The sequence below is a fragment of the Neofelis nebulosa genome, chromosome 12, assembly GCF_028018385.1.
Source record: "Neofelis nebulosa isolate mNeoNeb1 chromosome 12, mNeoNeb1.pri, whole genome shotgun sequence".
Classification (NCBI taxonomy): Eukaryota; Metazoa; Chordata; class Mammalia; order Carnivora; family Felidae; genus Neofelis; species Neofelis nebulosa.
This window is the reverse complement of record NC_080793.1, coordinates 18276885-18300724: the sequence shown is the minus strand read 5'-3', so window position 1 is coordinate 18300724 and position 23840 is coordinate 18276885. Positions and strand designations below refer to the sequence as shown.

At 41.5% G+C, this 23840-nt stretch overlaps 1 protein-coding gene across 4 annotated transcripts in view; it reads right to left on the bottom strand.

The window, feature by feature from the left end:
• The window catches only part of ASTN2 (astrotactin 2), an 885184-nt gene that overhangs the window by 314194 nt on the left and 547150 nt on the right, over positions 1-23840 (bottom strand). For all 4 annotated transcript variants that reach the window (XM_058694362.1, XM_058694365.1, XM_058694363.1 and 1 more), the window contains one exon: positions 12088-12254. In XM_058694362.1, coding sequence (XP_058550345.1) covers positions 12088-12254 — 167 coding nt within the window. The remainder of the gene's footprint in view (positions 1-12087; positions 12255-23840) is intronic.

Here is a 23840-nt window from a genome sequence, read left to right as displayed (position 1 = left end):
ACTCGTCTTATTATTTTCCCATTCAAATGAATATTAATTTTGACTTGTCAAATTCCACATAAAACCCTAGTAGAATTTTGGGTGATACCACATTGAATTTGTAGACCAATGTGGGGGGAATTAAAAAAAAATGTTCCCCTGTCAAGAAATATTGAGACTCAACTCTATGTTGGGCACCACCACCAACTGTGGCAGAGACAATGTCTTCCATTCGCTACACTGGGTCCTCTTTCTGGAGGTGTACCATAGACTGTGCAACCAAGCTTCCCCTGCAGGTGGGCCAGAGGGGCCACGTGACGGGATTCTGAATGATGGAATCTGTGCTGACATGATGCAAGCTGCTGCCAGACTCAGACCTTCAAAACATCCTGTCTGATTCTCAAGCCCCCTCTTCTCTTGCTATGGCAAGTTTGGAGAGCATGTGGACGAAATGCATACTTGCAGTTGGAGAAGTTCACCTCAATCACAATGGATCTTGCATGAAAAGTGTATAATAAACTTTTGTGTACACGTTTCCTGCTTGCGAGGCTTCATTTGTTACAGCAACACAGCTGATCTTATCCTAGGATCTTTACAGTTGTGAGTTTTCTAATTCAGAAATAGTTTCCATCTCCATTTATTAAGTGTTCCTTTACTGTTTTTTAATTTTTTTATTATTTTTTGTAGACACTTTTCCTGTTATTTAGATTTTTAAAGGCTCCAAAACCAGTGTGGCTCAAACACCTTTTATTACAATCAAAACTTAATGTTTTATATGAAATATCATTTCTTGTCAAATTGGTTTCCATACAACACCCAGTGCTCATCCCAACAGGTGCCCTCCTCAATGCCCATCACCCACTTTCCCCTCTCCCCCACCCCCATCAACCTGCAGTTCATTCTCATTATTTAGGAGTCTCTTATGGTTTGCCTCCCTCCCTTTCTGGTTTATATACTAAGCGTTCCTTTAAAGCCTTCTCTGAAGTTTTAGACTTCTGGTTGTAAGAGTCTTCTCGGGGCTTATTCTTAGGTATGGGTACAATATGTAGGGTTCTACAGGTTACAGACATGCATTTTAGATGCAGATCACCAGGGGCCAAATCCTGATTTTGTCTCCCATTAGCTGTGTGGCCTTGGACAAAATGCTTAGCCTCTCTGTACTTGCTCTGCTTACCTATAAAGAAGTATTCACCTCAAAGAGCCACTGTGAAGATTAAATGAGTTTTGTCTGGAATTCGGTGTACCCAAACTTACAGTCAGTGGTCGCTGCTATTATTACATCCTTTTCCACTACAGAAGTAGGATCAGGTTTTCACTTATGTTTTCCCTTGTATTTTCTAGTAGAAACTGCTGATATTGAGGAAAGCTATTACTGATTTCTGTAAGTTGATTTTTCACCGTACCACATAAGGAGCTCATCAGTTCTAATACATGTACCAGATTTTTCTAAATGGATGAGTATATATTTGTCTCGTTTGGGCATTAGAACTATGCTAGGATTTTGGAATAAATTAGAAAACAGCCATTTTATTTTCTTTCTCTGGTTCGGTTTATATAAGAGAGTGGTTGTGCATTCCTTAATGATTTGATAGGACCTGCCTATAAAACCCATGAGTTCATGAATTCTTTTCAATTGTAGATATTTAGCTCTCTGATCATTTTATTTTATGTTATCTGTCTGTTTAGATTTTCTACACCATCATGAGTGAAACTTGGTAATTTATATTTTCCAAGAAAATAATGCATTTTATCAAGACTTGCAAATTTATTGGTATAAAGTTGTACACAGTATTCTCATTATATTTGCTTTATCTTCTGTGCTTCTATGGGTAGGTCTCTAGCTCATTCCTAATGTCCTTGTGTTCTCTCTCCCTCTCTGATTTCAAAAGGCTTTTGCATTTTATTGATGAGGCTCCTTTTTTTCTCCTATTTCATTTATTTCAGCTTTTATTTGTATTAATTCCTTCCTGCTGCTTTCTTTGACTTTCTTTTATAATTCTTTTTCTGGCTTCTTGATTTGAATGCTTATTTGTTTATTTTCAATCTGTCTTGCTTCTCAGTACATGACACGGAGCTCTGACTGCTTTGCCCATGTTCCATGAATGTGAATATACAGTCTGCCTGCTCCTACTCATTTCTAAGGACGTGGTCATTTAAGTTTGATTTTTCTCCTTACTCGAGTGTTACTTAGGAGGTTTAGTTGTTTAAATGTAAAAAAAATTCTCAAGTAGACCGATGCATCTGCTAACTAGACTGCTGTTAATATGTAATATTATTGCATTCTAGTCTGGAATATAGCTTGTATAATTTCTACTTCGGTGAATTTACTGAGATTTCATGCTCCCTTACTTAAGGGAGACACAGGTGTGGAGCTCAGAGTTTGTATCTAATTAAACCTGGGTTCAAAGGGAAGCTATTCTCCTTATCAGCCATATGACCCTGATACAATCTATTAACTTCTGTAGGCCTCAGTGACACAATCTATTAAATGGGGATAAAAGTTATCCTTACCACAGAGCTTATGTGAGAACTGACATAACTTACCTAAAGGACAAAATAGTATCTGTTGTGTAACAGACAATGTGAAACATACGGTGCCATTGCAACACTGCTCTTGATAAATGATACATCCATACATATAGCATTCATGTATTTTAAATAGATAAGTGTATACATAATTATTACAGTTCAAGTTAAATATGTACATTATATACATATGTATGCCTGTGTATTTATATTCGTATGCATATACATATACATACACACATATATACATGTACGTATATACACATACATACATACACACATACACGCAAAGCTCAGCCCTACAGTTAAGATTCCAGTCTAGTGGAATATTTCCCTATATACAAACTGACCTGCTCCTTATTACAACCTGAATTAGGTAGAATAATGGTGCCCCCAAAATGTCTGTGTCCTAACAACCATAGGTCCTTACAACCTATGGATATGTTACCATACATGGCAAAAGGAACTTTGTAAGTATGATTAAGACTTTCGAGGTGGGAAGATTGTTCTTGATTATCTAGTTGGACTCAATGTAATCAAAAGAGTCCTTATAAGGGGAGCCTGGGTGGCTCAGTTGGTTAAGCATCTGACTTTGGCTCAGGTCATGATCTCACGGTTCATGGGTTCGCGCCCCATGTCAGGCTCTGTGCTGACAGCTTGGATCCTGGACCCTGCTTCAGATTCTGACTGACTGTCTCTCTCTCTCTCTCTCTCTCTCTCTCTCATATAAATAAATAAATAAATAAATAAATAAATAAATAAATAAACAAACATTAAAAATTTTAAAAAGGGGTGTCTGGGTGGCTCAGTTGGTTAAGCATCTGACTTTGGCTCAGCTCATGATCTCACACTTGGTGAGTTCGAGCCCTGCATCAGGCTCTGTGCTGACAGCTCGGGCCCTGAAGCCTACTTTGGATTCTGTCTTTCTCTCTCTGTCAAAAATAAATACACATTAAAAAACATTTTTTAAAAGGGGGTCCTTATAAGAGCATAAGAAGTAGACAAATGTGTCAGAGTCAGAGAAGGAGATATAGTGTGGAATCAGAGGAGAGACAGATAGAAACAGACTGTTCCTCTGGCCTTAAGAATCTTGCTGATGCCTCAGTTTTAGAAATTGTGACCTCCACAGGTGCAAATAATAAATCTGTGAGGTTTTAAGCCACTACGTTTGTGGCAATTCATCATCAAAGCATTAGGAAACTAAAGGAAGACCGTAGCAGGGAGGCATTGCTCATGTTCAGATGAGAAAACTGGTAAGTGACTTGCCCATGGAGATACACCTTGTTTACCGTGGTGCTAGGAAGCAGACCTGGGAGTTCATATTTCAAAGCATGTGTATGAGTATGTGTGTGCCACATGTGTGTGTGTGTGTGTGTGTGTGTGTGAAAGAGAAATTTTAGCCATTTGACACCTGTAGTTTCATGGTTATTTATTTATTTATTTTTGTCTGGGGGTAGGAAAGGATTGTGGCTCAACAGGAGAGGAAGGAGGGGAGATAAAAGGTTTGGGGTATGCTTAGTAAGACACTTAGAGATGCAGGGAGGGGGAAAAAACAGAGACTCATAAAAACATAGGGACTCAGAGGTAAATGATCCTCTGAGTTTTGAAACATGAGAAACTCTCTCCCCCAAGCCACCTCAGGGCACAAGATGGATGATTTATGCAAAGGTCTGTTTAGTTGTTGGTTTTTTTTTTCCATGCAACATAATTATACAGTTTCTTTAGAACATTCTGTCGTCTGGGAGATTTTCTTACAGAAATTCTAAAGAGTGTAGGCTCACAGGAAACCAGCCAAGATCTGCATGGAACTATATTTATACATATGCCAAAATGAAAACCATAAAATAAGTACAAAGATACAAACTGGGCATTTTAGCTGTAGGCAATGAATGTGTTACCCTTAACACACCTATCACATTATAGAGAATACTAGAACTAGATGGGCCTTTAGAGATTGTACCATAAAACCTATACGTGTTTAGCCAAGAGCATGTTTTATTTAATCCCTACAGCAACATTACGAGATGGGGAGTTTCATTCCAACACAGCCACCAAGGACCTCGAGGCTGGCACTTTAAAATTCCACAACCAAGATCATACCAGCACTTTGGAAAAACCAGTACCTTGACCTGGATCTTCTTACCCCATATCTAGTACTCATTTCATTTCAGCACAAATGACTATTCCCAATCTGCTTGTCTTTCAAAAGAGGAATCTGGGACCTTAGAGAGGGATGGCATTTACACAGATTCTCCAAGCAGGGTGTTTATTTATTCATGTATTTACTTGCTCAGTTATTCATTCATTCCTCAACGGTTTGTGGAGCCTATAAGATTACAGATGGCAATGCACAGACTAGAAATTTTTTCTTTAAATGGCAAAAAGAATCAGATCCTGGGGGGGTGGGGCGGGGAATGTAAAAACATAGAACATGTAAGGTCAGAAGAGCTCAAGGAACGGCATACAACACTGACTTGGACCAATGTCAGGGCTGAATCTGAGTATCCCACCACAAGACAAGACTGTAGCAGGTGCCGTCCAGCTTTACTGAATCAGACACCCGTAATGAATCCCATCCTGGGGCTGTCTGGACCATGACTCTCTGTGGCCTAGAAGGTAAGGTCCTGAGCCACAGGAACCCTACAATCCAATATCATGGGGGCCTTTCTCATGAAGGCCCTTGGGACTGTCTCAACATTAACCAAAATAAAGATTAGTAAAACTGTTTTCAGGGTGGTCTCTGTCTGAAGGTTTCACTCAAGATTTAGTTTCCAGAAAAGCCATTTTGAATGTAAGGTACCCAAGGGTATTCTTTAGAAAAGAAGGAAAGAAGGAAAGGAAAGGAAAGGAAACAGAATTCCGTGGGGGAATTCTGGTTAACTTATATAATGATGTATCTACTCTAAGACCCTCAACGCTTGTGAGAAACATTAGCATGTCACCTAACACTAAGAAAAACATTTTTAAAAAATCTTTCAAAGCATTGATAGTAAAATGCATCCTGATTTCAGAGATGTTCGAAAGCGGAAAATGTGGGCACTTTAGAACAAGTGAATTATGATATATCACCACCGCAGGACTTGTCAGAGCCTTTACTATCCTCAGGTGCACCATGAACCTCAAAGGCAGTTATAGAGTACAATTTCCCATCCACATAGGAATGTGACCACTGAGCTACCCTTTTCTGCCTTTCAGCTGCATATGGGACTCATGTTTCACAGATCCCACCGTGGAAAAATCTCTCTGAATGAATGGATGAACTCTGTGTGCTTCAGTCAAATGTCCGTGAATATGTTTTACACCTGAGCTTTTGCAAAATACTTCAAGCAGCAGGGAGCATAAGGTTGTGATGTCTGCCGAGAACCTGGTATGTGGATGTTCTGTGTTAACTATGGGAGGTAAAATCCCGTTTCTTCGATCAGAAGTCACAGAGGTGAAAATGCAGACCCTAACCTAAAAGTCAGAAACCAAAACAAAACAAGTGGTGAATAAACACATCCCACACCTCTCCAACCAGTTACTGAAAGTCAAAATTAAGATCACTATCTTCCGTCTGGAGGTCAGCGTTTTCCACTCCTAGAGAGGATGTGTGGCTAGACGTGCTCTTTCGGCCCAGATTTTTAAACACATTTTCATTACATTGTTAATAAAATTACATTTACATCCCATTCAAATTTGAAGAGAGACACTTGGGTTATCTCCTGTCCCAACTTTACCTCCTAAATGGCTGTGAGATCCTTCTGGGTCACGGTTTCCTCCTCTGAAAGATCTGAGAAATACTTGAAACTTCAAAAAATATGAATGACCTTGATCACAATTTCTTATTTAAAAATACAGGGAACATCTCTCTTAGCAAATTATGCCAGGAAAAGGTGTTCACCCCCTGAAACAAACAAAACACAATAAAACAACAAAAAACACAACCTTCCTTTTGTCAAGCCAGGACTACTATATAATCCACCATATGTTTGGGGGGGGCATTGTTTGTTTTGCCTTTTCTGTTTACTTCAGTTGCCAAGAAGCAAAGAGCTAAATTTATCTCCAGTTGAGTAATGCCCCCATTTCAGGCTCCTGCAACCATTTTCTCTCTCTGTCCTTACACATGGCTCCGGTCAGTCCTAACTTTATATGACATGTTTTTTTTAATAGGTTGGATTTATGTGGATAATATTAAGTCCTTGTCAAAGAATGCACGAAGTACATCATAAACACACATACACAAAAGATACCAACTTGGTTGCTAGTAACCAAGCAACCTGTAATTGCTTGGGGATGCTCCCTCACCTGTAAAGATTCATTCTAAATGCTTCAGCTCAGTTTCTGATGACCTTCTCAACTTCTCTCAAATTCACCTGCTTCTTTCTACCCTGCTAGTACCTGTTGCTCTATCAACATCAATCAGGACCAAGTGAGGCTCAGCCACCTGTCCTCAGTGTCCCCTCTGTCCCAGAGTACAAACTCAATGCCTATTTGCGTTCTCAGCATCCCATAAAAGGCCAGGTACAGAGTAGGTGCAAGAAATCCTAGATAGATGAATTCCTTAATTCAACGGTTACGGTTTTGAAGAAGTTCTTGGGGCAAACAGTGGGGAGTGACAATGGGGATACCCAGGTGACTACGACCTAGTCCCTGATCATGAAGACGTCACAGTGCAATGAGGTCCACACAGGAAAGCAGGTAAGTCAAAAGAGCAACGGGGTGACCACAGAGAGAAGCACTGGGGTGCTGTGTGATCCCAGAGAAAGATACTTTACTCAGTTGTGTAGACCAGGGGCTGGCTATCAAGGCAGCTGGCAGGAGGTCCAGTCTACAGGGTGTCCAGATATCACTGGGATAAATTAGAATTCAAAGCTACCAAACAGTCCTTGCAAGAGCGTCTTGTGGGTAGAAATGAAAAAAATACAAATCAAAATAAAACAAGAAAAAAGGTCCTTTCTTTGCACGCCCTAACCCCACTTGCTAAATCCCGAGCCAATATTTAAGCAGTATCCACTTGAAAGGGCAAGGTATTCTATTACCCAGCTCCAGGGTAACTACACTTCTCACTCCCGCACCCCATGGGGCTCAGAGAAGACTTGTCAGAGAAGGTTATATCCACACTGAGTCTTGATGATGAAACAGAGCTGTCTAGGCTAAATGGCCACAGGCAAGGGGTGGGGATTGATGGTACAGAGGAGGAGGAGAGGCAGATGGAACAACATTGTCAAAATTCCAGATGCGCAGGCCAAGAAGAGGCCTCATTCAGGAAGAGGGACACAACTGGAATTGCAGCTGGAAAGACTGGGCTGGGGACAACTGCTGTAGCCATGTTAAGTGAAGAACATCATTTAACAATTATTATGTGAGCACCTACTAATTGCCAGGCACTGTTCTAGGTGCTGGAGATAGGGTGGTAAAGAAGACCTACAATTCCGTCGCCAAGTGATTAAATTAGCTGGCTTTACACCTATTAGACTGGCCATAACTGCCATTCACTGGGTGCTCATGCGTGCTGGCCTCTGTGCATGCATAATTCCATTCAATCCTCACAATTGCATCTGATTCTACTTAAAAGGAAAGGCTCACAGAAGTTTAGGGACTTGCTTAAGACCACATAGCTAGAAGTGGCCAGAGGCTAGGAATAACAGCAGGTCTGTCTTGACTGAGACTAGAGCCACACAGCCTGGGTTGGAGCCCTAATGCCCCCATGTACCAGCTGTGTGACCTTGGGAAAGTCACAGAGCTATTCTGTGCCTGGTTTTCTTGATGGTAACTGGCGATCATAATAGTACGTCCCTTGTAGAGTTGTTAGGAGAATTAAAAACCGGCTCTTGTAATCGAAGCACTAACCACAGCCATGGCACAGAAGAGGCACTTCATAAAAGTTAGCTGCTGTGACTCACTGGCTGCAGAGAGGTTTACTGAACCTGAGCCTACCCAAGGAACTCAGCAAGGTCACAGAGCTCTGATCCAATCTGGAAGGTCTCCTTGAGCAAAGGTTTGTTTCCCTTGCTTAATTCAATTAGGTGCTACATCTCTCTACCAACTTTCTCACAAGTACCTGCTAATGGCTTTCATTGTTTTGTTTACAGTGCTTCTAACAAGTGTGGGTAACTTCTCATTTGCATCCTTAATAGGCAATCTTCAAAACATGTTGACACTGCAGTTGGTTTTAGGAGACCTGGGTTTTATTTTCTTTTTTTGTCCTGTTTATCAGCATTTGGATGGGCTTCAACAGCTGCCAGCACACTCCCGCCCATTCATTCTTATTTAAGACTTTTAGAGTTCTTCTTATATTTTGGATATTAACCCCTCATTGGATATATCAACACCAAAAACAGCAACAACAACAAACAATCCGATCAAAAAATGGCCAGAGGACCTGCACAGACATATTCCCTAAGGAGACGTACCAATGGCCAACAGATTCATGAAAAACTGTTTCAATATCACTGAATGTCAGAAAAATGTAAATCAAAGCCACAATGAGATATCCCTTCAAATCTGTTGTTAAGGCTAGTATCAAAAAGACAGGAAATAACAGGTGTTGGCAAGAATGTGGAGAAAAGGGAATCTCAGTGCACTGTCGGTGGGAACGCAAACTGGCGCAGCCACTATGGGAAACAGTATGGAGTTCCTTAAAAACTTAAAAATAGAACTACCCTACGATCCAACCTGAAGAAAATGAAAACACTAATCAGAAAAGATATGTGCACCCGATGTTTACTGCAGCATTATTTACAATAGCCAACATATGGAAGCAGCCCAAGTGTCATCAATAGATGAATGGAGGGGCGCGTGGGTGGCTCAGTCCATTAAGTGCCCAACTTCAGCTCAGGTCATGATCTTATGGTCCATGAGTTCGAGCACTGAATCAGGCTCGATGCTGGCAGCTCAGAGCCTAGAGCCTGCTTTGGATTCTGTGTCAATGTCTCTCTCTGCCCCTCCCCCACTTGCGCTCTTCTCTCTCTCTCTCTCTCTCTCTCTCTCTCAAAAATAAATAAACATTTTTTAAAAAGTTATAGATGAATGGATAAAGATGTGGTGTGTGTATATGTACACACACACACACACACACACACACACACACACCATGGAATACCACTCAGCCACATACAAAGAATGAAATCTTACCATTTGTGACAACATGGATGGACCTAGAGGGTATTATGCTCAGGGAAATAAGTCAGACAAAGAAATAAAAATACCACACGATTTCACTGATCTGTGGAACCTAAATATCAAAACAAAGAACAACAACAACAACAAAAAACAGAGTCATAAATATAGAGAACAAGCTAGCGGTTGCCCACGGGGAGGCGGGGGCAGGGAAGGACAGGGGCAAAACAGGGGAAGGGGCTTGAGGAACAAGCTCCAAGTCTCACGTGGTTGCAAAGTACGACATAGTAAATAGAGTCAGTACCAGTGTATTAACTTTCTATGGTGACAGATGACAAGTACACTTACTGTGGTGAGCGTCCCTAACGTATATAAATGTCAGATCACTATGGCGCACATCTGAAACTAATTTTGTATCCCAACTCTGCTTCAATTAAAAAAAAAAAAGACTTTCAGAGACTTTTCCTGATAGGGAAAGTTAGGTGATCCTGTCTCACAAACCTAAAAACCAAGAACTTGAACACCTCGAGTCACTGAGCAAGTGAGGGGCTATTGTCCCTACTCATCATTCACTGTAATTATTTTATTTAACAAATACATACAGTGCCAACTCTGTGCAGGGCCCTGTTCAGAAGCACTTTACAGACACTCATGGAAACTGTGAGGTAATGCATTTTAGTCCTCATCACAACTCCATAAAGAGATACCATTATCATGCCTATTTTACAGAGGAGGAAAGGGAGACACAGAGATGTTGAGTAACTTGCTCATGGTCACACAGCAAGGAGGCAGCGAGCTACGTTACTAACCATGTGACCTTGGACACACGACTTACCCTTAAGGGAGTAATTAACAGGAAGTAACTGTGCACTCTTCACAACCGTCATTATATTGGGGCAAATATTAAAAGTTTAGACACGAGCAAACTGAAGATCAGGGGTTCTCAGAGACTTGCCCAATGCCTACGAGAGAGAGTTATCTCCAGAGCTTGGATGAGAACGGGAGTCTGTCGATTCCCCTTGACCTCTGCAGTGTGCTTCACTGGAAGCTGGTGACAGTCGCTATGTCACAATCCATTACTGCTCTACCTGCTGTTCCTGCTGTTTTTTGCAACAGAAAGACTACCCCACAACCAGGTACACAGGGAGAAAAATAATGATAAGAACACGGCTGATTCTGTATTCAAGCCTCAGATCTAAGCCCATGCATAATTTACTCAACACTGCCCTGCAGTCACTTAAGCTGAGGAGACACAGCCATAAATTCAGGTCTGCATACACTAATTTATTTCTTATTTATTTTGCTGATACATATCTAGGGCCTGCAGCAAGCCATTGCAACACCTGCTCAAAGGCACTTGCAGCCCCCAGTGTAACTGAGGCAGAAGGGGAGACCCTAAAGCAAGTCCCAGAAGGAAAACTAGAACCCTGGACGAGAACCATGCAGATAAAATTAATTTTCTGTTAAACTGAGTTCAAACTCATACACGCTCCCTCACCCCCTTTTGCATAATATGTAGGACCGAACAGGCTCTTGCTAAATGCCTTATTCTGTTTTCCAATCTTAGCAAAGCACTGAGCATATTTCGATGACAGACATTCTTGCACGAGCACTGGATTATTTTTCTGAGTCACAGAATGTCAAAAGATGAGGACATTTTTAACTAGGAAGATGTCACCAGAAAGAGACTGAAGAAGAGAGGGGAAAAAAAGCAGTGCCATTTTCGAGGAATAGCTGAGGATCAAGCCCTACCCTGGAGGCCGTCCATGACAGAGGTAATTCCCAGTTCACTCCTCCGGATGGAAAACTAGGTAAACTGGATGAAATGTTAGGCGTCATCGGCCAAAGATCTCATTTTGCATGTGGTCAAACTGCGGCCCAGAGAGGGAAAGGGACTTGTCCCAGGCTACTCAGCAAGCCGGTCCCAATGCGCCCATTCTTTCAGTCTCAGACGCACTGTAAAACTCCACTGAGTCCTTAGCATTTGCCTGCATGGCTTCCTTTCCGCCTCCTCGCCTCCACTTAATTATCCTTACAGATAGGGCGTTAGGGCATAGAGAGGCCATCCCTGAATTCACGCTGCTAACTCCCTGCAGACAGTCTGGCCTAAGCTTTTTCTCAAGCACACACCTGCTGGTTTCTCAGTGACACTTTCAAGGTGCCTGCTCTGGTCTCCAAGCTACACTGGCCAGGGCTGCAGGGGAGACACAGAAGGGGCAGGGGGCTTCAGCAGAAAATAGTCCTGACCCTAAGACACCGCCTGAGCACGGAGTCCATTTATTGGAAGTATTAATCAATTATTTATTTTACTTCTTCCTTTCTTCTTCCCAATACCCCACAGAAGCCTTTTGCTTCTTGGGCTGAAAAAGCAGACACAGAAAGGCCATTTCGTTGACGGGCAGGCCCGGTCGGGCCTGACTGCAATGTCTGACCTTTTTTCCACATCTCCCACCGATGGGAAGGGCCTCGGGGACAGAGACTCACCCGCAGAACATGAAGATGATGCTGGAGGTGGCATCAGAGGGCAAAGGCAGCGTCTGCTGCAGGCACAGCTGCTCACAGCCACCGTTGAAGCCGTCCGAGCAGTCGATGCCTTTGGAGTGGTCGTAGCATCCGGAGCCGTCCTTCATGGGCCTCAGCTCCTCGGGGCACTGCTCGGGGAGAGAGCGACAGGGCAGTCACGGCCAAGGAGGTGGTGGGTCCCACTGAGCCCTCTCCTCCCACTTTCCGAGAAGGGCCATGCGTCAGAGACCACAGAGGGGGGTGTCAAAGTCTTGTCTGGCCAATTAATAGTTGTATGGTCTCTCTGAACCTGACTGTGCCCACCTGTGAAATGGGACTTTTGTCAGTATCCGCCTGGTAGACGTGTGAGAATAGGAGGAGGTACCGTGGGCAAAGTGCTCAGAACAAAGTGGCTCATGTGGCAACTGCACAGCAAGCCTTAGCTGCTATTACTATTGACCCTGCGTGAATCATCATCATTATTGTGTTTATTATTATCCAGTAGGATCTGCCACTGATAAAAAAAAAAAAATCACCCTGGCAGGCACCCAGGTATACTTTAAAGAGTTCCTACCGACATGAGTTTTAAACTCCAGCTCTTCCTTTCCTCATATTGTGACCTGGGACAAGGTAGTCACCATCTCTGAGCCTCAACCTCCTTATCTGTTAAATGGGCAGAGCACCTACACTTATGCGTTTGTTGGGAAGCTTCAACTGGATCCTGGGAGTGCACGTCCTACTTCGGAATTTGGCACGCAATCTGGTACTCATCAAACGTGAGTTCTCTCCCTTCCTGTCTTGAATTTGTCTTTTCGTCTCCATCCCTGTTTCCAGAGTCCTGAATGGGACCCCTTCATGGCCACATCGGGAGCCTGCAAATTCCAGTTAGGTCTCCTCCACACCATCCTCCTAAGTGGTATTTCTCAATCATCACTCCCCAGCTTAAATAAGCAACTGCATTTTCCAGAACAATAACACTTTGAATCTCCCTTCAGCGGATAGGCAAGGTCTCATGTAGATGTTTCAGCTCCTGTTTCACCAGGAACACCTGTCTCCAGGTAAACAAACCTGTAGCCCTCTGGTCCCTAAAAGTACCCTGGTGACTCCAATCTTGAGTGACCTCAGTCAAATGCTCTTCTGAGTGTGCCTGGCATCTGCTAAGTGTTCCATAATTGGAAGATCCTATACTGTAGGGACAACTGGCTATATAATTTATTTTCCATCATTAGATGAGCTGAGCTAATCTTGTCCAGTCCAGCAGACAGAGAAGCAGTTTCCAACTTCTCTTGCATTCAGGACCAAAAATGAGGTACTAGGTTTTAATTTCAGTCACCCTTGCTGGCATTTCCTGTCCACAAAGATTACCACCCAGAGCTCAGCCCTCCTCATCCATCACTGGACATCACTGATTAAAATGCCCCCACTGCACACCCCACACCCAGCTCCCCGGTCCCTTCTCCAAGCCTCCATCCTGAACCCCATCAATAACAAACACATACACACAGATCAATTCACAAAGACCACAATAACAATAACCACAAAAAAGAAAAAGGTCAATCCTCCTGGAAATTAAATTTCGCCTAAGAAGAATTCATAATTACCAATGCACGAGAATTCTTCAAGACATTTGAGACTGGCGCCAGGGAGGGTGACGGAGAAAGTAGGTTATAAATGGCCTTTGTCAAGCTGCAGAAAGGTTATAAAACTGGCTACATTTTGTGCTTAAAGAGAAAAATCAATTTTCCATGTGAGTGAAGTGCTGTAAATATTAATACAAGCTCAGAGGAAGTCCCTGCTTGTCTCTAAACATCTAATGTCAGACAGGAGGGCACCTGGTCATGGGGTCATTTGGGAGCCATTTACTGGTCCTCAGGGCTGGGTCTGTCTGTCTGCAGAGATTGGGAATTAGCCCTGGAAAGAATGGCTGACCTTCTCACCAGGTGACAGGAGGTATCTGGGGCACAGAATTACAGTTCGTCCCATCCCCTGCTGATTCCCTACTACTTTTGTTCTTTATAAAAGTATGTTCTGAGGGCACCTGCGTGCCTCAGTCGCTTGAGCCACCGACTTCAGCTCAGTTCATGATCTCAAGGTTCATAGGTTTGAGCCCCGCATCAGGCTCTGTACTGACAAAGCAGAGCCTGCTTGGGATTCTCAATCTCTCTCTCTCTCTCTGCCCCTCCCCTACTTGCTCTCTCTCTCTCTCTCTCTCTGTTTCTCAGAATAAATGAATAATCTTTAAAAAAATAAATAAATAAATTTTCAAAAGTATGTTCTGTAATCCAGATTAAGACCTAAACACTTTCCCTGTTTTTACTTAGTCCTTACAGCAAGCCTATGAGGTCATGTGGCAGGCTGAGAATGGCTACCCAAGATATGTTTCTGCCCTTATCCCTGAAACCTGTGAATATCACCTTCTATGGTCAAGTTCTGGCAGATTAAAGTTCTGGAAGATTAAAGTTCTTGCATGGAGTTGACTACCTGGGTTATCGAGGTAGGTCTAAATGCAGCCATGAATGTCCCCACAGGAGAGAGGCAAAGAGAGATCACACGCAAGATGAGAAGGCCATGTGCAGGCAGAGCTGAGATTGTAGCCACATGGCTATAAGCCAGCAAATGCTACAACCCCCAAAAGCTGGAAGAGGCAAAGAAGCCACGTGGAGGGAACGTGACCCTGAGAGCACCATGACTTTGGACTTGTGCCCTCTGGAACGGAGACAGAATACGTTTCTGTCATCTTAAACCACACAGTTTCTGGTGCTTTGGTAGTCACAGGAAAGCAATACAGGTTGGTAGTCACATTAGTCCCATTTTACAGATCAGGAAACTGAGGAGAAGTGGCAGGGGTGGGGCTTTTCAGGCTTTCTGGCTCGGTAGCTCTTAACTGATACTCAGGCAACTCACTGCACTCCCCTGTCACTTACTGAATGGTAGATTTTTCATCTTGGGAAGTCAGAGCCAAGATGGATTTAGAGCTGACCTCACCTACTTACTGTAAAATTGAGGCTCAGAGAATAAAGGGTGTCCATCACCACAAATCCCCCAGCACATGAGTAGAGGGTACACAGCCAGTCCCCTAGTCCCAGCTTGGGGCCCCATCCACCATACTTACTACCCTTTATGTTAAAGCATTTTATGTCTGAAGACAAACTTGATGATGATTTACAGATGGGAAACTGAGGCTCAGAGAGGTGAAGGTGCTTGAATAACATAACACAGCAAATTAAAGGCAGAGCTAGAATTAAACTTGCATTTGATCTGTGACCATGGGAGGGGTGTTCTGAGTATATGAAGTGGGTTTTCCAATCACCATATGATCATCCCTTCATCCAGCGTGGACTTCATACCCTGAGTCCTTGTGGGTGGGAGAGGGCAGACTAGATCTAGTAATATCATTTGAGATTTGCAAATTATTTCAACTATTTCACAGTTTGTCATCTCTCTCCCCCCACCAAAATGCAAAGCTGGTAATACTATGGACCTTCCTGCCTTGTCCTCAGCTACACTGCACACTTAGCATAGCGTCTGGAACATAGTAGCTGCTTTTTTTTTTTTTTTTTAATAAACCATCTGAGCGCCAGACAGGATGTATAGTATGTCTGTGTTTGGGTTTGGGTTTGGGTTTCAATCCAAACTCTGCTTCTTATAAGCTGTGTAACCTCTTGCCAGTGACTCAACATCATCTATCTTTATGTGATTACTCTAAGGAGTAAACAGAGTGAAAGCCAGCATCAAAGATGGCCCCCAATGATGCCCGCTACTAGTATTCACACCCTGTGTAGTCCCCTCCCACACGCTACCAGCGTCGGTCTGCATGACCAATAGCATATGGCAGAACTGATGGTATATCACTTCCAAGATTAGATTATAAAAGACTGAAACTTCTGTCTCCCTCCCTCTCTTTCATAGCACTGCTGTGGTGAAATCAAGCTGCCATGTTGTGAGCAAGGGACTGAAGCCTCTGGCCAACAGCCAGCAAGGCTGACCTTCCAACAACACATGAGTAAGGTTGGAAACAGATCCTCCAACCCCAGTAAAGCCACTTCAGAGAACTACAGACCCAGCTGACATTTTGACTATAATCTTATAGAGGCCAGACCCACCCGGCTAAGCCACTCTTGAATTTCTTTTCTTTTTTTTTTTTTTTTAACGTTTATTTATTTTTGAGACAGAGAGAGACAGAGCGTGAACAGGGGAGGGGCAGAGAGAGAGGGAGACACAGAATCTGAAACAGGCTCCAGGCTCTGAGCTGTCAGCACAGAGCCTGACGCAGGGCTCGAACTCACAGACCGTGAGATCATGACCTGAGCCAAAGTCGGACGCTTAACCGACTAAGCCACCCAGGCGCCCCGCCACTCTTGAATTTCTAACCCTCCAAGATTATGTGAGATGATACAAGCTTCTGGTTTGCAGCTGCTCAATTTGGGGATAATTTGTTATACGGCAATAGATAACTAATACAGTGAGACAAATGCGTCAAATGTTCAACACACACTCAGCAAGTGGCAGCTGCTGTTGTGGGTAATTTGAAGGAGCTTAGAAACTAGTTTGAGAGATAAGGAATATACATATCTGTCAGACAGAGGACTAGTAATAGAACAAACAAAGAAGCACAGCATAATTTGAATGGGAAAATAAAGTCCCTCCAAGTGTGAGTGCGACGGGGGGATGCCGGAGTGGGGAGGCCTTGGTCGGAGAAGACTTCCTCTTTGTCAGGAGCAGATGTCACTGAGCAAAAGGGACATGTGCCAATACACTAGAAACAGGAAGATCAGAATTCCTGCCCAGGCACGTCTGCTCACTTGCTTTGTGTGTCAGACATGTCCCTGAACCCAGCTGGACCTCAGTTCCTTTCTTTAAACAGAGGGACAGCTCACAGACAAGAATGTGGGGGCTGAAGTCAGGCCTGATCCCATGCAGGTTTTGAGACCCTGAGCAAGTGCTTCACCTCAAAGAACGCCTCGGATTCCTTAGGGAGGAATGGCCACTCTACTGGAGGCATTTCTGGAGACTTTATGAGAAAACCCACCTGAAGTGCCTGGCTCGGAACCTAGCACATAATAAGCACTTAATCAATGAAGGACAAATGAACAAATGATAAATGAATGAACCCAACCCCCAAAAGAAAACCTAACTAAAACTATTAGCTTCTTTTTTTTTTAACGTGTATTTATTTCAAGAGAGAGAGAGAGAGAGAGAGAGAATGTGTGCAGATGCATGTGAATGGTGGGAGGGGCAGAAAGAGGGAGAGAGAGAATCCCAAGCACACTCTGCATTGTCAGCACAGAGCCCGATGCGGGGCCTGAGCTCACGACTGTGAGATCATGATCTGAACCGAAGCCAAGAGTCAGACGATTAACAGACTGAGCCCCCCAGGCATCCCTAGCTTCTTTCTTTGTTATCTATATAAGTCTTTCATTGGATCATTCAAAATATATTTACTGAATACCTCCTCAGTGCTAAAAATGTATCAGTAAACACGAGAGACAAGGCCTTGCTATCATGGACTTTAAATCCTAGAGAGGAGACAAATGATTGGCAAGTAAACAGAAAATGGTTATTCCACGGAGGAAAAAAGTAAGATGAAGAAAGAATCAAGTGAGTGGGGATGGACTGAAGGAGGCATACACTCAACATCGGAGCAAAGCCTGAATAATTAGCCTCCTGGGTGAATACAAGCGGGAAGAATTTTCTAATAGGGAACAGGAAGTATGAAAGTCCTGAGGGAGGAGCAGTGTTGGCCTGTCCATGGAACAGAGGAGGCCATAGCTCAGTGAGACAGGGAAAAACAAGGCTAGCACAAAGCAAGGTGTGAGAGGTAGGCGGTGACCAGATCACTTAAGCCAGAGTTAGCACACTATAGTCTGCAGGTCAAATTCAGTCTGAACCCTGTTTGTTTGCCTTTTTTTTCATATTTTATTTAATTTTGAGATAACTGTAGATTCACGTGCAGTTGTAGGAAATAATATGATATAGAGAAACCCTGTGTACCTTTTGACCAGTTTCCTCCAATGGAAACATCTTGGAAAAAAATATAGAAAAAATATCACCCCAAGGATATTTACATTGATAGTCAAGATACACAGCATTTCCATCACTACAGAAATTCCCCTTTTTGCCCTTTACTTCCACAATCACTTCCCACCCGACTCCTCTCCTTAATGCACAGAAACCACCATGTTCTCCATTCCTTTATGTCATAGAATTCTTCAGAATACGTTATAGAATTTCTGTCACTTCAGGAATAGAACATAAATATAATCATACAGTATGTGACCTCTGGGGATTGGCTTTTTTCCCCCCACTCAGCATCATTCTCCTATGCATCCAGATTGCTGATGTATCAATATTTACCTCCTTTTTTATTGCACAATAGTATTCCATGGTGTGGACATACCATTGTGTGTGTAACCATTCACCTGATGAAGGACATGTGAGTTGTTTCCTGTTCTTAGCTAATATGAACAGCTGCTCTAAACATCTGCATACAAGTTTTTGTGTAAACTTAAGTTTTCACTTCTCTGAAAAAAATGCCAAGAAGTACAATTTCTGAGTCATAGGATAGTTACAGATTTAATTTTTTTTAGAAAGCTGCCAAACTGTTTTCCAGGGTGTCTGTGCTATTTTAAATCCCCACAGTAACGTATGAGTGGTTCAGTTTGCCACAACCTTGACATCATTTGATGTTGTCAATATATTTTATTGTAGCCATCCTGATAGGTGTGTGGTGATATCTCACTGTGCCTTTAATTTGAATTTCCCTAATACTTATTGATGTTGAATATCTTTTGTGCTCACCTTCCATCTGTAGATCTTTTTCAGTGAGGTGTCTCTTGATGTCTTTTGCCTGTTTTCTGATTGATTTGGGTTTTTTATACTGTTATTTGAGAGTTCTTTATATATTCTAGACATTAGACTCTTGTCAAGATGTGGCTTGCAAATGTATTTTCTCTCCCAGTTTGTAACTTGTCTTCTCATCTTCTTCAAATGAGCTTTCACAGAGCAAATGTTTTCAATTTTGATGAAATCCAAGTTACCATTTTCTCTTTTATGGATCATACTTTTAGAATCTGAAAACATTTTGCCAAGCCCAACTCTCAGAGATTTTCTCCTCTGTGTGTGTACTTTTCTAGAAGTGTTAAGGCTTTATGTTTCACAATTAATTCTGTGATACATTTCGAGTTAATTTCTGCATGAGGTGTGAGACTTCCACTGAGGTTTGTTTTCTTGACTGTGAATGTGCTATTGTGCCCAGCACCCTTTGTTAGAAAGCTCCATTTTTTTTTCCCACTTAAGTTGCTTTTGCCTCTTTGTAAAAGACAACAACAACAACAACAACAACAACAACAACAAGGGGCACCTGGATGGCTCAGTCGGTTGGGTGGCCAACTTCGGCTCAGGTCATGGTCTTGTGGTCCGTGGGTTCGAGCCCCACGTCGGGCTCTGTGCTGACGGCTCGGAGCCTGGAGCCTGTTTCGGATTCTGTGTCTCCCTCTCTCTGACCCTCCCCCGTTCATGCTCTGTCTCTCTCTGTCTCTCTCTGTCTCACAAATAAATGTTAAAAAAAATTAAAAAACAACAACAACAACAAAAACACAAAAAACAAAAACAAACTGAGCATATTTGTGTGGGACATTTCTGGGTTTTCTATTCTGTTCCATTGATCTATAGGTCTGTCCCTCTACTAACACTACAGTCTTGATTACCATTGCTATACACACCTTAACATTGGGTAGACTGACTTCTACTTTATTCTTCTTTTCAAAAGAAGTTTTGCTTAGGTGGCTCAGTCAGTGAAGCATCTGACTTCAGCTCAGGTCATGATCTTGCGGTTCGAGGGTTCAAGCCCTGCACTGGGCTCTGTGTCGACAGCTCAGAGCCTGGAGCCTGCTTCGGATTCTGTGTCTCACTTTCTCTCTGCCCCTCCCCCACTCATACTCTCTCTCAAAAATAAATAAACATCAAAAAATTAAAACAAAAACGAAAGAAGTTTTGTTCATTCTGGTTCTTTCGCCCTTCCATATAAATTGTGGAAAAATCTTGTGTATATCCATAAAAAACTCATCCTGTCGTTTTTGATAGGAATCATACTACAAATTTATATCAATTTGAAGAGAATTGAGATCTTTACTATGTTGAATGCTAATCCATGAAGAGAATATGTCTTTCCACTTAGATCTTTTAAAAATTTCTTTCATTAGCATTCCATAGTTCTTAGCATACATGCCCCATTCATGTTAGATTCACATCTAAATATTTCATTTTTTTAGGCACTATAAATGATATTTGTATTTCACCTGTTCCATTCCTGATATTGATAACTGGCATCTTCTCTCCCTTTTATCTGTATTCCTAGATTTTTTTTTTCAATTTTCTTGATGTTTCCAAAGAATCCATTTTTTTGTTTCCTTGACTCTTATCTATAGGTTGTGTTGTTGTTCTGTTTTTAAGTGCATTGATTTCCTTTCTTTTGCTTGCTTTGGGTTTATTTTGTTCTCTTTTTTGTAGGATCTTAGGTGGAAGTTTAAATTACTAAATTGAAACTTCTTTTCTAATGTATGCATTCATGACTATTTTCCTCCTCATTAAATATAAAGACCCAGAGAAATTACAATGAAAGGATAGCATCCCACAAATTCGCATATACTGTATTTTTATTTCTTTCAGTTCAGTGTATTTTTTTTATTTCCCTTGAGACTTCCTCTTCAATCTGTGGATTATTTAGAAATTTGTTGTGTAGTTTCCAAATGTTTAAAGATTTTTCTGTTATTTGTTATTGCTTTGTAGTTTGCTTCTCTTGTAGCTAGAAAATACACTCTATATGATTTGAATTCTTTAAATTTATAGAGTTTTTTTAATGGTCAAGATATGATCCATCTTAGTACATGTTCCATAGGCACTGAAAAAGAATGTGTACTCTGTTGTTGTTGGGCAGTGTGTTCTATAAAATTAGCTAGATCCTTTTAGTTGATGATGTTATTGAGTTATTCTATAACGTTGGTGATTTTCTAACTGTTCCATCAGTTGTTGAGAGAAGGCTGGTGTAATCAACTATAATTATGGATTTATCTATTTTTCTTTTCAGTTCTATTGGTTTTTGCCTCACAAATTTTGCAGTTTCACTATTTGATGCATAAACATTTAGGATTGTTAAGACTTCTTGGTGGATGACCCTTTCAATATTATCTGATAGCCCTCTCTGGCTTACTTTATCTGATATTAACATAGCTACCTCTGCTTTTTGTTTGATTTGCATGTCTTTTTTTAAACGTTTATTTATTTATTTATTTATTTATTTATTTATTTATTTATTTATTTATAGATCAGGAGAGAGGCAGAGAGAGGGAGAGAGAATCCCAAACAGGAGTGAGGCTCAAGATCACAAACTGTGATCATGACCTGAATGGAAATCAAAAGTCGGACGCTGAACTGATTGAGCCACCCAGGAGCCCCTGCATATGTCCTTTTTAATTTACTTTCAACCTGCTAAAATCATTATGTGTGAAGTGAATTTCTTATAAAAAGCATACCATATTTTTAAATCAACTCTGCCAATTTGTCTTTTGCGTTTTTAAATCATTTACATTTAATGTGATTATTAGTATTTTAGAGCATAAGCCAGATGTTTGATTTTGTTTTCTGTTCTCCATTTTTTATTTTACTGTCTTCATTTTCTTGTCTTCTTGTGGGTTATTCGAACATTACTTTTTAAATTCCATCTTGATTTGTCTATAGTGTTTTTGAGTACATCTCTTTATATAGTTTTTGGTGTTTGCTCTAGGTATGCATAACTTATTACAGTCTATTCATGCCAACCCATCTAAGTGACATATAGAAACCTTACCTCCCTTTATGTCCCTTTATCTTCTCTCATCTGCAACATAATTTTCTTAAATATTCCTTTAAAAACTTTTAGGACCACGTCAAATAGTGCTATCAGCTTTACTTTAACTGTCAAACATAATGTAGAAAACTCAAGAAAACAAGGAAGGTCTATTGCATTTACCCATGTTTGTGCTGTATTCTTTCTTCCTTCCCAATGTTCCAAGACTCCTTCTTCTATCATTCCTTTCTGTTTGGAGAACTTCCTTTAGCCAGTTTTTAAAAAAGGTCTAATGGCAACTAATTCTCTAAGTTTTCCTTCATATGAGAATGCGTTGATTTCTCCTTCATTCCTAAAAGATATTCCACTGGGCATAGGATTCTGAGTTGACAGTTTTGGGTTTTTTTTGTTTTTGTTTTTGTTTTTGTATCCAACACTTATAAAATGCTGTGCCACTTGCCTCTGGCCTCCTGGTTTCTCAAGAGAATCCCACCATCATTCAAATTGTGTTTTTCCATACAAATCAAACCACACTCAGATATCACCTCACGCCAGTCAGAGTGGCCAAAATGAACAAATCAGGAGACTATAGATGCTGGAGAGGATGTGGAGAAATGGGAACCCTCTTGGACTGTTGGTGGAATGCAAATTGGTGCAGCCACTCTGGAAAACAGTGTGGAGGTTCCTCAAAAAATTGAAAATAGACCTACCCTATGACCCAGCAATAGCACTGCTAGGAATTTACCCAAGGGATACAGGAGTACTGATGCATAGGAGCACTTGTACCCCAATGTTTATAGCAGCACTCTCAACGATAGCCAAATTATAGAAAGAGCCTGAATGACCATCAACTGATGAATGGATAAAGAAATTGTGGTTTATATACACAATGGAGTACTATGTGGCAATGAGAAAGAATGAAATATGGCCCTTTGTAGCAACATGGATGGAACTGGAGAGTGTTATGCTAAGTGAAATAAGCCATACAGAGAAAGGCAGATACCATATGGTTTCACTCTTATGTGGATCCTGAGAAACTTAACAGAAAGCCATGGTGGAGGGGAAGGAAAAAAAAAAAGAGGTTAGAGTGGAAGAGAGCCAAAGCATAAGAGACTCTTAAAAACTGAGAACAAACTGAGGGTTGATGGGGGGGTGGGAGGGAGGGGAGGGTGGGTAATGGGTATTGAGGAGGGCACCTTTTGGATGAGCACTGGGTGTTGTATGGAAACCAATTTGACAATAAACTTCATATATTGAAAAAACAAAACAAAACAAAAAAAACAAATTGTGTTTTTCCAGTAGATAAAATATCATTTCTTTCTCCTTGCTTTCAAGATTTTTTCCTTGAAAAACTGAAATTTGACTATGATTGTTGGTGTGGATTTCTTTGTGTCTATCCTGGAGTTTGCTCAAGCTTTTCAAATATGTATATTTATGCATTTTACCAAATTTGAGATGTTTCCAGCCATTATTTCTTTTTTTTAAATATGAAATTTATTGTCAAATTGGTTTCCATACAACACCCAGTGCTCATCCCAACAGGTGGCCTACTCAGTACCCATCACCCACTTTCCCTTCCCTCCCATCCCCCATCAACCCTCAGTTTATTCTCAGTTTTTAAGAATCTCTTATGGTTTGCCTTCTTCCCTCTCTGTAACTTTTTTTCCCCTTCCCCTCCCCCATGGTCTTCTGTTAAGTTTCTCAGGATCCACATATTATTTCTTTGAGTACTTTTTCAGTTCCACTCTTTCTTCTCTCCTTCTGGCTCTTGAGACTGTTCATTTTATCAGTCTTTTCTCTTGATATTCAGAGTGGATAATTTCTATTGTTCTATCTTTAAGTTTACTGGTGATTTTCTCTGTCCTCTCCATTCTATTAGCCGAGTCAATCCACTGACTTTCAAAAAAATTAA